At 39.7% G+C, this 17427-nt stretch overlaps 1 protein-coding gene across 2 annotated transcripts in view; it reads right to left on the bottom strand.

Annotated features, from left to right (window-relative positions):
* Positions 1-17427, bottom strand: part of neurl1b (neuralized E3 ubiquitin protein ligase 1B) — a 160124-nt gene that overhangs the window by 27568 nt on the left and 115129 nt on the right. For both annotated transcript variants that reach the window (XM_061901979.1, XM_061901980.1), the window contains exons 2-3: positions 5439-5680; positions 5033-5366 (exon numbers count right to left, since the gene is read on the bottom strand). In XM_061901979.1, coding sequence (XP_061757963.1) covers positions 5033-5366; positions 5439-5680 — 576 coding nt within the window. The remainder of the gene's footprint in view (positions 1-5032; positions 5367-5438; positions 5681-17427) is intronic.

Here is a 17427-nt window from a genome sequence, read left to right as displayed (position 1 = left end):
CCTCAGCGTCAGACATTAAATAAATCCATTTAATAAAGTCAAATGCAAATAGGACTACAAGAGAAGTATCCCACACTTCTCTTGTGTAAAGTAAATCTGTACAGCAGACACAAAAACCCCAACAAAACCCTCTTTCTTAACTTATAAATAACAAGGAAGATAACTTTAAGTATTGCATTACATCACGGAGTCTAATCAAGAATAAAAGACAGTTGATTAACGCCCACATGACTTTCCTCCTTATGATCTCAACTCACTACACTTTAGTATTGTAAAAAGGTTTCATAAAAACACAAGTGCTGTAAACATATCTGTCTCCCTTTAACTTATGGTCCATTCCTTTACGACTATTTCTAGTGATGGCGTAGCAGACAAGAGCACTGGCCCCTCACCAAAGCTCTTGGGATCTGCCGTCTTGACCAAACATGGTCATAGCTCCTGTCAGACTGAATATAAACACAAGTAAGGGATGGAACTACAGGGCAGGCGCTGATGGAAATAAAAGAAGACCTACAAGAGGTCCCGCAAAGCCAGGGAAAGAAATGACATAAGAGTGTAGCGAGAGAACTAGGAGTGAATGGAGGACACTTGTTTTATGTTTTGTTGTTGTGGTCTAGTCTGTGATGCTGCTACTATACATGCAACATTGACATTGAAACTGTGGTTGGCTCAGCTGCTCTCTGCCCTCTTAGGAAGCGGCTTAAATTAGCTCCATATTTATTGTTTAGCGGTTGTCAAAGCCATGCTTAAAAATGCTACAGCTGACTTCGAAGATTTATTCCAATAAAAATATCCGTTTAGATTCCCTTTATACTACTTTATATAACGATTGTAGGGCCTTTGATCTTCCTTTGCAATTTGGTGGGCTTTCAAATTGATTTTTGCCTTGAAATGTTCTGCATTATTAGTCACGATTGGTAGAAACTCAGTAAACTCGAACCAGAAGCAACGCCAAAACACTCTTGGTTTTATCGGCACTCAATATTGTTAAAGGAAGTATTATTATTCTATGTGTAAATAAAATTGATATCATTGTTGTTTGTAGTGGTTAGCATCCTAAGAGACATTTTGGAGATTTTATCCCTCTCGTGTTGCATAAGATAATATCAGGAACTTATGATTAATAAGCTTAATGTTAAGAAATAATCCCTGGTAATATTAATTCAACATGTTGACCCCAGAAAATTATTATTATTTTTTGACAGCATATCCATAAATCAATCAATCACTCAAAGTTGACTTACATTGCCCTTAATTCCAAATGCCTCAAAGGGCTGCACAAGCCACAATGACAACCTCGGCTCAGATCCCACATCAGGCGAGGAAAAACTCAACCCAATGGGAACAACGACAAACTTTGTATGGGAACAAAATAAATGACAAAAACATGTATACTTTTTCCAAATCGAGTTTGGCTAATGCATGCAGGGTATATGTAGAGGGGGTCCGGTCCGATCCGGTGGCCATGTACTGCTTGCCTGTGTATCGGCTGGGGACATCTCTGCGCTGCTGATCCGCCTCCGCTTGGGATGGTTTCCTGCTGGCTCCGCTGTGAACGGGACTCTCGCTGCTGTGTTGGATTCCCTTTGGACTGGACTATCGCGACTGTGTTGGATCCATTATGGATTGAACTTTCACAGTATCATGTTAGACCCGCTCCACATCCATTGCTTTCCTCCTCTCCAAGGTTCTCATAGTCATCGTTGTCACCGACGTCCCACTGGGTGTGAGTTTTCCTTGCCCTTATGTGGGCCTACCGAGGATGTCGTCGCAGCCCTTTGAGACACTAGTGATTTAGGGCTATATAAGTAAACATTGACTGATTGATTGATTGATTGATTTACAATTTCAAACATTAATTGATTTACATTAAACCAGTATTATCAGACAGGTTTTGCAAAGACGATTTCAGTGATATAAGTGTCATTTTCCTGTTCAAAATTAAGAAGTTTATGGGTTATTAAAAGTATAGACATCGACCGAAACTGTTTTTTTCAGGGCAGATATACCGATTATTAGTATTGAAGGAGGCTGATAACTAATATTTGGAGCCGATATTCATTTACAGTAAAACTGACATATTGGCTTCAAAATTTAGAATAATACTATCGCAAACTTAAACACTAGATGTTGTTTACATGGATGAATCATGTCTATTTAAAAGCTAGTAAATAAAAACAACCCTCACATAAGATAATATCAGGAACTTATGATTAATAAGCTTCATGTTAAGAAATAATCACTGGTAATATTAATTCAACATGTTGACCCCAGAAAATTATTATTAATTTATTGACAACATATCCATGAATCAATCAATCACTCAAAGTTTACTTATATTGCCCTTAATTCCAAATGCCTCAAAGGGCTGCACAAGCCACAATGACAACCTCGGCTCAGATCCCACATCAGGCGAGAAAAAACTCAACCCAATGGGAACAACGACAAACTTTGTACGGGAACAAAATAAATGACAAAAACATGCATACTTTTTCCAAATCGAGATTGGCTAATGCATGCAGGGTATATGTATATATTTACAATTTCAAACATTAATTGATTTACATTAAACCAGTATTATCAGACAGGTTTTGCAAAGACGATTCCAGTGATAAAAGTGTAATTTTCCTGTTCAAAATTAAGAAGTTTATGGGTTATTAAAACTATAGACATCGACCAAAACTGTTTTTTTCAAGGCAGAAATACCGATTATTAGTATTGAAGGAGGCTGATAACTAATATTTGGAGCCGATATTCATTTACAGTAAAAGTGACATATTGGCTTCAAAATTTAGAATAATACAACCCTCTTGCATAAGATAATATCAGGAACTTATGATTAATAAGCTTCATGTTAAGAAATAATCCCTGGTAATATTAATTCAACATGTTGACCCCAGAAAATTATTATTAATTTATTGACAGCATATCCATAAATCAATCAATCACTCAAAGTTTACTTATATTGCCCTTAATTCCAAATGCTTCAAAGGGCTGCATGAGCCACAATGACAACCTCGGCTCAGATCCCACATCAGGCAAGAAAAAACTCAACCCAATGGGAACAACGACAAACCTTAGACGGGGACGAAAATGAACTTTGTACGGGAGCAAAATAAATGGCAAAAACATGTATACTTTTTCCAATTCGAGTTAGGTTAATGCATGCAGGGTATATCTATATATGAAGAGTTCATATGCAAAAGCAGATAAATCCATTTTGACCGATTCTGTATATTAACGATTTTCTGCCTGCTGGTGTTGCCGGTACATGTACAAGCGTACAATGGTTTATTTAATATCAACATAAGCAAGTCATGAAAGCCTAAACTTTTAAGAAATGCTGATGTAATGAATGGCTTTCAAGTAAGAGTGTTTGATGTGGTTTTACGTCAAAAGCAGATATATCCAAATTATCATATGTCGCAAAAACAGATATCTCCAAAATCGTTTTCTTTGCGGTCGTTATTTCGCATAATACTCAAGATAAAGATAGAGAGAAAAACAGAACGTGAAATGTATCGAAAGCCACATTTCAACGTAACAACTTTTCACATTTATTTACTTCATTATTTAACAGTTTGGATCCCTTGGTACGTATAAATCTAGCTGTCCCTGCGAACATTGTTTTTTCGTACTTGCTAACCGGACATGCTTTTTTGGAACTGTGACCTCACATATTTACCTTGTGCTTTTCAGCACAAAATGAAAAAACAAAAAACAGTGTTGCAATTAAGACAATGTTTTATTAATAAAACAACCACAAATGCTCAACCTGGTTTGCCTATCAAAAACTCTCCTGTGCAGATAACAGCTCACTCATCATCGCTATCGACATTAGCTCCATGCTCGACAACATCGTTTAACGCAGCGGTGTAAAACTCACGGACACGCGTGCTAGCGCCAACATCAAATAATAACTTCAACAGGTCAGTTTTTTTCGCTGGCTTAACAGTTTTGTTCACAGGAGAAGCTTCCAAATTATTCATGCGTGGATAACAACACTGAGTGAGTCCGTGCGCGACCCCATTTTGTTTGTCACGTGATCCCGTACTGCAGCGCTGGTTAGGCAAACGGATATATCGGCTTTTGTGGTAGATGATCCATGGCGCTTATCGGCTCTTGCAATAAATTGCTGAACTAAATGACGTTAAAAGCGGCATTTGTCCGCATTTGCAAACAAATTGATTTTGGTATACCACAATAGAAGTGGCGGACTATATATTACCGAGGCTGGGCTAAACTTTATCAAAATGGCGTTTATCGGTTTTTGCGTATGAACTCTTCATATTTGCAATTTCAAACATTAATTGATTTACATTAAACCAGTATTATCAGACAGGTTTTGCAAAGACGATTCCAGTGATATAAGTGTCATTTTCCTGTTCAAAATTAAGAAGTTTATGGGTTATTAAAACTATAGAGATCGACCGAAACTGTTTTTTTCAAGGCAGATATACCGATTATTAGTATTGAAGGAGGCTGATAACTAATATTTGGAGCCGATATCCATTTACGGTAAAAGTGACATATTGGCTTCAAAATTTAGAATAATACTATCGCAAACTTAAACACTAGATGTTGTTTACATGGATGAATCATGTCTATTTAAAAGCTAGTAAATAAAAATAACCCTCGCATAAGATAATATCAGGAACTTATGATTAATAAGCTTCATGTTAAGAAATAATCACTGGTAATATTAATTCAACATGTTGACCCCAGAAAATTATTATTCTTTTATTGACAACATATCCATAAATCAATCAATCACTCAAAGTTTACTTATATTGCCCTGAATTCCAAATGCTTCAAAGGGCTGCACAAGCCACAATGACAACCTCGGCTCAGATCCCACATCAGGCGAGAAAAAACTCAACCCAATGGGAACAACGAGAAATCTTGGACGAGGGACAAAACTGAACATCCTTATTTTTCTGTCTGATACAACTCTTGTATTAGACCTCATTGTGTAAATTATTACTGTTCGGTATCCCGACTGTCGAAGTTAGCAGACAAAAGTGATATTTACCGAGCAGTGTGACCTCCTGGGTGATGCCATAGATATCGATGATGGCCCAGAGCGGGCAACCGATGCTCAGCCCACAGTGGAAGAGGATCGGCTCTCCGTCATTGATACTGTAGAACACCCTTCCGTGGCGATCTGCCCAGAACGCCAGCACGTTGTCTTTCAGGGCAAGTCGCTCAGGCAGTGCCTTGGCCCAGTATCCCGGCCTTGTCACCAGATCTGGGCAGGCGTACTTGGGGATGTCTGTTGCCATCAACTCGTTGGGGTCCAGACTGGTGAAACCGAAGCGTAGAGCTCCGCTCCAGCCCGTGTGCACAGCACTGAGACGAAGCCGCACCTGAAATCATGACGATAGTCAAGTAACTTATTTCAACTGTTCCAAAATGGTGAATGTTAGAGGAAAACAAACCTTCTCGTAGAGATGGACGGGCCTATGGCTGAAGGTGATGCCATTGCAGAAGCTGTTTTTGCGGATGGCGCGGCGAAGCTGCCCGTCCAGCCTGATATTTTTGCCCTTAGCGTTGGGGTGAAAGCGGGGCGACTCCATACCGATGCTAACGGACGGTGCGGATCTTCTCTCGACTCCAGAGCCATTGTTAGGCAAGGTGTAGTACTGCCTGCTTGCCACAGGGCGGGGTTGCAGAGTCGCATCTGTACACGAAAAACAAAAACCCAAGAAAAACATAACTTTTAAACGTTTTGCTTCAACAAACACAATTTAATGCAACATGTTTGAGTTTAACATAGCGATCCAAGCGATAACAGCTGGTGGAACAAGAGGCAAACATATCAGCACCCAATAACTTGTATGCAAGCAGTCCATGGCAGTTGGTTGAGAGGGCAGAGGTCAGTTATGTAAAAGAGCCTTCAGTCTTAGACGCTTCCTTTCCCACACTGACACTACAGACCTCTGAGCTCCTCTCAACAACCTTGTTGTTTTATAGCAACCACATGACACATTTATTCAGCAGAAACAAACAACATTAAAGGGGAACATTATCACCAGACCTATGTAAGCGTCAATATATACCTTGATGGTGCAGAAAAAAGACCATATGTTTTTTTAACCAATTTCCGAACTCTAAATGGGTGAATTTTGGCAAATTAAACGCCTTTCTGTTTATCGCTCTGGAGGCGATGACGTCAGAATGTGACGTCGCCGAGGTAATACAGCCGCCATTTTCATTTTCAACACATTGTAAACATTGGGTCTCAGCTCTGTTATTTCCCGTTTTTTCGACTATTTTTTAGAACCTTGGAGACATCATGCCTCGTCGGTGTGTTGTCGGAGGGTGTAACAACACTAACAGTTGCACCGAAGATGCGAAAGTGTCTGCCACCAGACCCCCATTGAATGTACCAAAGTGTCTCCACATTTTACCGGCGATGACAGACATGGCACAGAGATGTATGGATAACCTGCAGATGCATTTTCAACGATAAAGTCAACGAAATCACAAAGGTGAGTTTTGTTGATGTGGACTTATGTGCTAATCAGACATATTTGGTTGCGGCGTGACTGCCAGCTAATCGATGCTAACATGCTTGGCTAATCGACGCTAACATGCTATTTACCGGCGGTGCTAAAGCAGACATGGCACGGAGATGTATGTATAACCTGCAGATGCATTTGCAACGATAAAGTAAACGAAATCACAAAGGTGAGTTTTGTTGATGTTGACTGCCAGCTAATTGATGCTAACATGCTACGCTAATCGATGCTAACATGCTATTTACCAGCGGTGCTAAAGCAGACATGGCACAGAGATGTATGGATAACCTGCAGATGCATTTGCAACTATATTACGTTTCCTTCCACCCACATTTAATGCGAAAAAAACACTTAATAATCGAAGGATTTAAGTTGCTCCAGTGTCACAAGATGAGAAAGTCCTGATCGTTTGGTCCGCACATTTTACCGGCGATGCTAACGCAGCTATTCGGCCATGCTATGTCTATGAATAGCGTCAATAGCTATTCGCTCAATAGCTTCAGTTTCTTCTTCAGTACTTTCATACTCCAACCATCTGTTTCAATACATGCGTAATCTGTTTAATCGCTTAAGCCGCTGAAATCCGAGTCTGAATCCGAGCTAATGTCGCTATATCTTGCTGTGCTATTCGCCATTGTTTGTTTAAATTGGCAGCACTGTATGACGTCACAGGGAAATGGATAGTGGCATCGCAAATAGCGAAAATCAAGCACTTTAAAGCTTTTTTTAGGGATATTCCGAGACTGGTAAAATTTAGAAAAAAACTTCAAAAAATACAACAAGCCACTGGGAACTGATTTTTATCGTTTTTAACCCTTTTGAAATTGTGATAATGTTCCCCTTTAAGCATCCAAGTCAACAAAATGTGCTTTTGTGCTAATGAAAAATTGACATTGATCATTACAATTAATACATTGTACTGATTTCATATACATTCAACATTTGAGTGTGTAATCTATATTTTATGAATATTTATTTATATGGGATAGGTTGACTGGCAACACTAAATTGGCCCTAGTGTGTGAATGTGAGTGTGAATGTTGTCTTGTCCAGGGTGTACCTCGCCTCCCGCCCGATTGTAGCTGAGATAAGCACCAGCGCACCCCGCAACCCCAAAGGGAATAAGCGGTAGGAAATGGATGGATGGATGGATGTTATATATTAGGATTTCTGTTTAATTTGAACATGCACATGATATTTTATATATATGTGTGTGTGTGTGTGTGTGTATTGTATATACAGTGTATGTATATATATATATATATATATATATATATATATATATATATATATTATATTATAATTAATATAAATAAATATATTTCATTATAATTTAATTTTGTTCTTTTGTTGAATATTTATTTGCAGATTATTTTGAATTGTATTTTTTATATTGGTTTGTACAGTACAAATTTAATTTTAACATGCACATTATATTATATATATATATATGTGTGTATAGTATATACAGTATATATATATATATATATATATATATATATATGTATATATATGTATATATATATATATATATATTATTATAATTAATATAAATAAATTAAATTTAATATAATTTAATTTTGTTATTTTGTTGAATATGTATTTGCAGATTCTTTTGAATTTTATTTCTTGTATTGGTTTTTACAGTACAATTAATTACAAAAAATAAACTATAACATATGTGCTGTGTATTTGTAAAACAGTGCTGAAAGATAAGAATTGGTAAATAAGTTATCATTGATTTACCTCAGGTCATTTACTTGCCAGCAACTTGAGGGCTGCAGGTTCGATTCCCGCTTCTGACATCCTAGTCACTGCCGTTGTGTCCTTGGGCAAGACACTTTACCCACCTGCTCCCAGTGCCACCCACACTGGTTTAAATCTAACTTAGATATTGGGTTTCACTATGTAAAGCGCTTTGAGTCACTAGAGAAAAGCGCTATATAAATATAATTCACTTCACTTCACTTAAGATCAAATCTAGGGATGCACCTAAATAAAAATTATTGTCCGAAACCGAAAAAAATGATAATGCCAGTTTGTATTACCGTTGTATTTATGACTGTGACTATGTACTAATCTCACTAAAATCAAGCCATTGCACAAATTAGTATTGATCATACAAAGATTAAAACAAAGACAACATTATAAAAACAAATATTTACCAATTGTTTTACAACATCCATCCATCCATCCATTTTCTGCCGCTTATTCCCGTTCGGGGTCGCGGGGGGCGCTGGCACCTATCTCAGCTACAATCGGGCGGAAGGCGGGGTACACCCTGGACAAGTCGCCACCTCATCGCAGGGCCAACACAGATAGACAGACAACATTCACACTCACATTCACACACTAGGGCCAATTTTTTTTTTTTTTTAATTTTTTTTTTTTTTTTTTTTTTTTTTTTTTAACAGTAATAATTAAAAGTATATATATGTATAGGCCAGATACTGAATGGCACCAAAGGCAGAGTCGACACTATTGGCAGAACTTTCCTTTCCTGCCGTGATGTACACATAATCAGAAATGTTGACACGTTGCCTCATCTTCAAACAAGCGTGTGCTTTCTGCTTCCGGCATCACAATATTTTTTTTCGGCAGTATTGCTCAGTGGGTGAAGGTAATTCACCAAAGATTTTTCCCCGAAAATGCAACTTAATTTGGCTATCTCTAGTCAAAATGTCATTTTTTATCCTCCTTACTATCAAACAATGAATTCCTTATATGTTGTGTTTTGAATTTTGAAGAACTTAATATTTCCAATAAATGAACTGAAGCAGTAAGAAGAAAAAAATGCATAACGTGAGTTCCAAATATTAGTTGGAATGAACACCCTTTGGAGTCACGCTCATAATGCTAATTTAGTCACACGAGATGGAAAGTAGAGAGTTCAGCTTCCACGTGCTGGTGTTGATGTATTTTATGTGCAACGGGGTGGAGGCCTCCTTGGCCAGCAGCATCAACAAACACTCAATGGACCAATTCTTGTCTTCCCCACAAACCAGTGAGGATGCCCACTATTCAAAGGCCGAACCCCAATGGGCGTTAAATGAAATTAACAAGAGTTACAACTCAAACAAGCAAGATTGGTGTCATGTGATATGGTATCAAACATAGCTGAGGAGGATAGTTGAGCATTATTTATGAGTCCAACATTCAAACAAAGCAGCCCCAAGACTCAAGATACAATAACGAGGCATTAAATCGAGCAAATAGACGTTGCTACAAATTGCATTTGAAAGTCTCTGCCATGCCATCATTCACCAAATAGGCAAAAAGTTGATAGTTTATCTGCTGGCTTGACATTATAATTAAAACCGCTTTGAGGAATGTTTGCCTCTGCCAAGCGTGTAAGACATAACACCTTTTCATCGCAACATTGGAGCATGAGAATTTTAACAACGGACCCTGAATGTAATCATCTGTGCATTTCACAGAGTCCAGCAAGGCAGAACATTGCAATAATCGCGTGTGTTCACACAGCTTCACATAATCCAGGATTAGACGTATGAAATATTTGCCACATTTGCTTTCAAGTTTCAACAATAACAGGGTCGCAGAAGTCGATCTAAACCTGAACCATGCATTGTGATCTCAACATTTTTATCACAGATTGGTGAGAGGTGGTAGAGCATCTGGTTTGAACCCACCTTGTGTCATCCTAGTCCAGGCCTGGGCAATTATTTTGACTCGGGGGGGCCAAATTTAGAGAAGAAAATGTGTCTGGGGGCTGGTATATTTATTTTTCGGAACACTAATACAAAACCTAACAATAATGTCTGATTGAATGCTGAAAACGTTGTGACAGACCGCCTTAAAAAACGGAAGGAAATTGTATTTTTTTCTATGAACGATAAAACGCGAAATATTGAGAAAATATGAATGTCACACCCCCTTTCGATCGATGTATTTTAAAATCAAGGGAAACGCAACAAACACAGCAAAATATGAACGCAAAGGGTAAAAAAAAAACCCCCACCTACATTGCAAAAAGTCAGTGTTCAAAAACAAGTATAAAAATGAGGGGTATTGTATTTGAATTAAGCAAAATTATCTGCCAATAGAACAATACAATTTGGCTTGTCAAAACTTTCCAAAACAAGTCAAATTAGCTAACCTCAATGAACCCAAAAATACCTTAAAATAAGTATATTCTCACTAATAACAACCGTGCTACTGTATGAGTGCGTATTTTCTATTGTTTCTTTGAAAATAGACCAGAAAAGTCCATTTGGTTGTCATCTGTTTTAATTATGAGACACAATTGTGTCAAAGTCATAATTTTTTTTTTCATGCTTGAAATAAGTAATTATTACTTTAAAAAGTAGTTTGAGTTTTCCTTGCTCTTATGTGGGCCTACCGAGGATGTCGTAGTGGTTTGTGCAGCCCTTTGAGACACTAGTGATTTAGGGCTATATAAGTAAACATTGATTGATTGATATTTACTCTAGCCTTTAAATAGACTCCCTTTTTAGACCAGTTGATCTGCCGTTTCTTTTCTTTTTCTCCTATGTCCCACTCTCCCTTGTGGAGGGGGTCCGGTCCGATCCGTTGGCCGTATACTGCTTGCCTGTGTATCGGCTGGGGACATCTCTGCGCTGCTGATCCGCCTCCGCTTGGGATGGTTTCCTGCTGGCTCCGCTGTGAGCGGGACTCTCGCTGCTGTGTTGGATCCACTTTGGACTGGACTCTCGCGACTGTGTTGGATCCATTATGGATTGAACTTTCACAGTATCATGTTAGACCCGCTCGACATCCATTGCTTTCCTCCTCTCCAAGGTTTCTCATAGTCATCATTGTCACCGACGTCCCACTGGGTGTGAGTTTTCCTTGCCCTTATGTGGGCCTACCGAGGATGTCGTAGTGGTTTGTGCAGCCCTTTGAGACACTAGTGATTTAGGGCTATATAAGTAAACATTGATTGATTGATATTTGGGAGTCTTGACGACAGCTTTGCAACAGTTGATATTCTAGTTTCAAGCATTTTTTACTCAATATAGGTCATCAAATCCCAGCAACAAGCTGTATTATCTTACTGAGATCATTTAGGACCAAATCCCTTCAAACAAGTAAAACACTCTAACATAAAATCTGCTTAGTGAGAAGAACTATTTTATCAGAAAGAAAATAAGCAAATATCACCCTTATTTGAGATATTTAATCTTACTTAGATTTCAGTTTTTGCTGTGTACAGTCTGATATATCACTTAGATTTACAACTTTGTTGTAAAAATCTCCAACCGCATCCGTCCCTGAAACCCGCATTTCAGGCTGGCCTCTCTGGAAACGCTCTGTGGAAACGCTCCCCACCCACACTGCTTGGTGCCTCGTCTGAGCTGCTGTGACCTAGATTACCATAGTAACTAGTAGGGCTGCGAATCTTTGGGTGTCCCACGATTCGATTCCATATCGATTCTCGGGGTCGCGTTTCTATTATAAATCGATTTTTTTCGATTCAATGCGATTCTCGATTCAAAAACGATATGTTTCCAATCAAAACGATTCTCTATTCATTCAAAACATGGGATTTTAGCAGGATCTACCCCAGTCTGCTGACATGTTAGCAGAGTAGGTGATTTTTAAAAAAAAAGCTTTTATAATTGTAAAGGACAATGTTTTATCAACTGATTGCAATAATGTAAATTTGTTTTAACTATTAAACGAACCAAAAATATGACTTATTTTATCTTTGTGAAAATATTGGACACAGTGTGTTGTCAAGCTTATGAGACTTTGATTTTTTTTATAAATGTTTAATGATCATTTCTATGAGGGATTTTTAATCACTGCTATGCTGGAATTATAACTAATATTGATACTGTTGTTGATAATATTCATTTTTGTTTCACTACTTTTGGTTTGTTCTGTGTCGTGTTTGTGTCTCCTCTCAATTGCTCTGTTTATGGCAGTTCTGAGTGTTGCTGGGTCAGGTTTGGTTTTGGAATTGGATTGCATTGTTATGGTATTGCTGTGTATTGTTTTGTTGGAGAGAGAAGTGGTTCCAGAGCCCTTGCTGTGCGTCGAAGTGAGTCCGACTATATCCAGCCGGAACTTCTCCACTTCGCGCACTAGCTCAGGCTCTTTCCCCCCCAGTGAGGTGACGTTCCACGTCCCAAGAGCTAGCTTCTGTAGCCGAGGATCGGACCGCCAAGTGCCCTGCCTTCGGCTGCCGACCAGCTCACATTGCACCCGACCTCTATGGCCCCTGCTATGGGTGGTGAGCCCATTGGAGGGGTGACCCACGTTGCCTCTTCGGGCTGTGCCCTGCCGGGCCCCATGGGAACAGGCCCGGCCACCAGGCGCTCGCCATCGTGCCCCACCTCCGGGCCTGGCTCCAGAAGGGGGCCCCAGTGACCCGCGTCTGGGCGAGGGAAATCTGGGTCCATGACGGTCCGCTCCCTGTACGATCAGTGCCAGAGCTTGGTCCGCATTGCCGGCAGTAAGTCGAACACATTTCCAGTGAGGGTTGGACTCCACCAAGGCTGTCCTTTGTCACCGATTCTGTTCATAACTTTTATGGACAGAATTTCTAGGCGCAGTCAAGGCGTTCCGGTTTGGTGGCCGCAGGATTAGGTCTCTGCTTTTTGCAGATGATGTGGTCCTGATGGCTTCATCTGACCGGGATCTTCAGCTCTCACTGGATCGGTTTGCAGCCGAGTGTGAAGCGACCGGAATGAGAATCAGCACCTCCAAGTCCGAGTCCGTGGTTCTCGCCCGGAAAAGGGTGGAATGCCATCTCCGGGTTGGGGAGGAGACCCTGCCCCAAGTGGAGGAGTTCAAGTACCTAGGAGTCTTGTTCACGAATGAGGGAAGAGTGGATCGTGATATCGACAGGCGGATCGGTGCGGCGTCTTCAGTAATGCGGACGTTGTACCGATCCGTTGTGGTGAAGAAGGAGCTGAGCCGGAAGGCAAAGCTCTCAATTTACCGGTCGATCTACGTTCCCATCCTCACCTATGGTCATGAGCTTTGGGTCATGACCGAAAGGATAAGATCACGGGTACAAGCGGCCGAAATGAGTTTCCTCCGCCGTGTGGCGGGGCTCTCCCTTAGAGATAGGGTGAGAAGCTCTGCCATCCGGGAGGAACTCAAAGTAAAGCCGCTGCTCCTCCACATCGAGAGGAGCCAGATGAGGTGGTTCGGGCATCTGGTCAGGATGCCACCCGAACGCCTCCCTAGGGAGGTGTTTAGGGCACGTCCAACCGGTAGGAGGCCATGGGGAAGACCCAGGACACGTTGGGAAGACTGGCCTTGGAACGCCTCGGGAAGAGCTAGACGAAGTGGCTGGGGAAAGGGAAGTCTGGGCTTCCCTGCTTAGGCTGCTGCCCCCGCGACCCGACCTCGGATAAGCGGAAGAAGATGGATGGATGGATGATAAAAAAAAAAAAAAAATAATCGATTTATCTTAAAATGAGAATCGATTCCGAATCGCACAAAGTGAGAACTGTGATTCAAATTCGAATCGATTTTTCCCCACACCCCTAGTAACTATTATATCATGCAAAAGCACATATTCCAACCATTAAAATACTTTGTATAGTTCAAGACTTACGGTCATTTGAATACATCACTGCACATCATAATAGCAGCTACAGTTTCCATCTTAAAGATCTAAAACAATTATTTGGGAATGTCCGGCGGGCCAGATTGAAAACCTTAATTTGCCCAGGTCTCTCCTAGTCAGTTCAGTCGTGTCCTTGGGCTAGACACTTCACCCCCCTTGCTCCCAGTGGAACCCACACTGGTGTAAATGTACCTTAAACATGTACATAATGGGTTTTACACTGTAAAGAGTTTGGAGTCTCTGGAGAAAAAGCGCTATGTAAATATAATTCACTTCATTTCACAGACAGCTCCGGTTCACCAAAAATTGGTGTCGGTGCAGGTCAGCTTTTAAGAGCAGTGAAAAATGGGGCTAGAGGGCGGGATTAATTGTTTATTGCCATTGCTTTCTGTGAGAATTTTGCAAAGCAAAAGACCATTGAATTTTTTAGTAAATCTGCATAAAGACGAAAAATGAGGAATTGATTTTCTCTTTTATTCTTTGTGAAACAGAAAGTAGCCCGCTTTGATTGATTGATTGAAACTTTCATTAGTAGATTGCACAGTACAGTACATATTCCGTACATTCATCCATCCATTTCCTACCGGGGGGGTGCTGGTGCCTATCTCAGCTACAATCTGGCGGAAGGCGGTGTACACTCTGGACAAATCACTAAATGGTAACACCTGAATACGTTTTTCAACTTGTGTAAGTCGGGATCCACGTTAATCGATTCATGGTAACCAACATTGTGACAATGGAGGGGTTTTTTTAAGTCAAGTCTGTTAAACCAAGAGTTGACAAACTGTTCCCAAGGCAAAACTCTCCTTTCTTGTGTGTTTTTTTTGTATTGAGTGTCCTCTATTGCTCTCCACAATGTTTTAATGTGTAATTGTCTAATTGATTTTAAAGTCACCATTTTGAATACGAACAGCGGCAGAAAAAAACTAACATAGATAGGTTTACAAATTAAAGATCATGGCGATGTACAGTAAACAAAGTACAATACACAGAAGTACTCGTTTTGGGGGGGAAATACATTGTCTGGTCATTAAATTGTAGCAAAGCAACACATGATCAGGGGTTTTTGCTAGTTATAAATAGTTAAGTGCTTTACCGTCGCAGACCATAATCAGTGTTGGCGCTAGGAATTTTCAAAGTGGGGTCCATCAAGTCATAAAAATGGGGTCCTACAGTAAATTTTTGGGGTCCCACTTCTTGTAACCGTTTTCAAATCAATTGATATATGTATGTATTATCCTGTTATATCACACATTTTATATTGCGTTTTGGAAAAAGGTTGTCATTCATTCATTAAAAGAAAATAATACACTAGAAAACCGTCATGTCTTGTGATCATGTTCTGTTTGTTTTTGACTCCATTAGTTCCTGTTTTTCTCGCACCCTGGTTTGTTTTAGTTTCCATGACAACACATTAGTTTCTCCTGCCTCATTTGTTTGAACTCACGCACCTGTTGTTAATCATATCACTATTTAAGCCTGGTTTTTCAGTTGGTCGTTCTGGCGTCATCACCCTTGTTTATGACCACTCTGTTTCATGATTAGTTCACGCTGCTTGTTTCATTCAATTTCTTCGTCCATGCTGCCCTACTCACGCCACCGCAAGTAAGTTTTTGTTTATTAATGCCACAGTTAGTGTCTTTTGTTTCTTGCCCATAGTTTATGTCAAAGTGCTAGTTTTGTTTCCAGCGTTAAATTGTCTGCCTTTGCTGCGAGCGCCTTTTGTTTGTACACTTATTATAGTAAAAATTAAAAACCATGTATGTACCTTCACGCCATGTCCGGTCTAGTTCATTTGCATCTCGGAAAACAAACCACAACGTAGTCTACGTTACAACAGAAAATAATTTTTATGCATGTGTAAAAAGGAAATTGTACCGGAAAGTTCATTACTTTGAAGTCGACCAATAAAAATGCGATAAACAGGGACGGAAACTTGACTCTGCAAATATAAACAAAACACTAGCTAAAACCGATAATTGATTAAAAAAAAAACTAACAACAAAAAAAACCAAGTAAAGCGTTGACCTGGAGAAGGCAGGGTTGGTAAAAAAAAATAAGGAAAAATCCAGAAATGCACGTCAATTTCTGATTCCAATGCGTAAAAAGACACACACAGTGTGATGACGCCAATAGTGATAATGACTATTTGACAGTGTACTATGACTTCTTATTTCCCTCTAGATTACAAAGAAATTATAATCCAGATCAGGGGTCGGGAACCTTTTTGGCTAAGAGAGTCAAGAAGCCAAATATTTTAAAATGTATTTACGTAAGAGCCATATAATATATTTTTAACACTGAACACAACTAAAAGTGTGCATTTTTAATTAAGATCAACATTTCTAAAGTATAATAGGTCTCTAATTCTTTGTAATAACGTTGTTATTCTGAAGCTAATTTAGGAGGTGGCGTGGCCTGCGGGTCTGCAGCGAAGCGGGGTGTTGCGAGGACTGGCCTCGAAATCAGCGACAGGTGTGTAAATGGTCCACCTGGGCCTTGTTGAAGAACCCCCAAGAGGGCTAGCCCTACACTAACCAGTAATAAATAAATTATTTCTTACCCTTAAGGCAACTTCTTGAACAGGTGCGGTAGGAAAAGGATGGATGGATTCAAATGCATGAGCATTTTTATATTTTTTCACGTTATTTTTAACACTAAAGTGGAATTATTCATTACTTATTGTGTTAAGCAGTGTCAGCTCAGAGTTATCCGAGAGCCAGATGCTGTCATCAAAAGAGCCACATCTGGCTCGCTAGCCATAGGTTCCCTACCCCTGATCCAGATGATAATCCGGATGAGTAACAGTAATAGAACATTTGACTCTTAAGTGAATCGGTGTGACTCTTCAGGACGTGCAGTAAAAGCAATTAGATGACACACTAAATTATCTTCAGAAGTTAGCCCCCAAAACATTAATATGACACCAATGTGGATGCTATTAAGGCCTTTAGATGATTATCATCAATTATTCCTTGAGGAATTGCTAAAAAAAAATTACATTTTTTATTTATTTCGCACATCATCCACAATCCCTATGTGAGCCAGGAAAACAAGTCTGTCCTTTTTCCTTGCGTTCTAAATAGTCAAAAATGGTGAGTACCAAGCGGCTAACGATACAGGTAAGAGGTAGATTTACCCATACATATTTTTTCTGTATAGCCCTCTAAAAAAACCTCCAATAACATTTTCTAGACAGGCTGTAAGCATGTAGGAACATTTAGACAAGCCTCCTCTCTTCCTGTTTTTAAATCTCTCTTAAAAGCATACTTTTACTCCTTGGCTTTTAACACTAAGTGATATCCGTCCTGCAATGGCGCCCCATTTTACACCTGCTGTGAA

The sequence above is a fragment of the Nerophis ophidion genome, linkage group LG05 (assembly GCF_033978795.1).
Source record: "Nerophis ophidion isolate RoL-2023_Sa linkage group LG05, RoL_Noph_v1.0, whole genome shotgun sequence".
Lineage (NCBI taxonomy): Eukaryota > Metazoa > Chordata > Actinopteri > Syngnathiformes > Syngnathidae > Nerophis > Nerophis ophidion.
The sequence above is the reverse complement of the archived record's forward strand: the minus strand, read 5'-3'. Positions and strand labels throughout refer to the sequence as shown.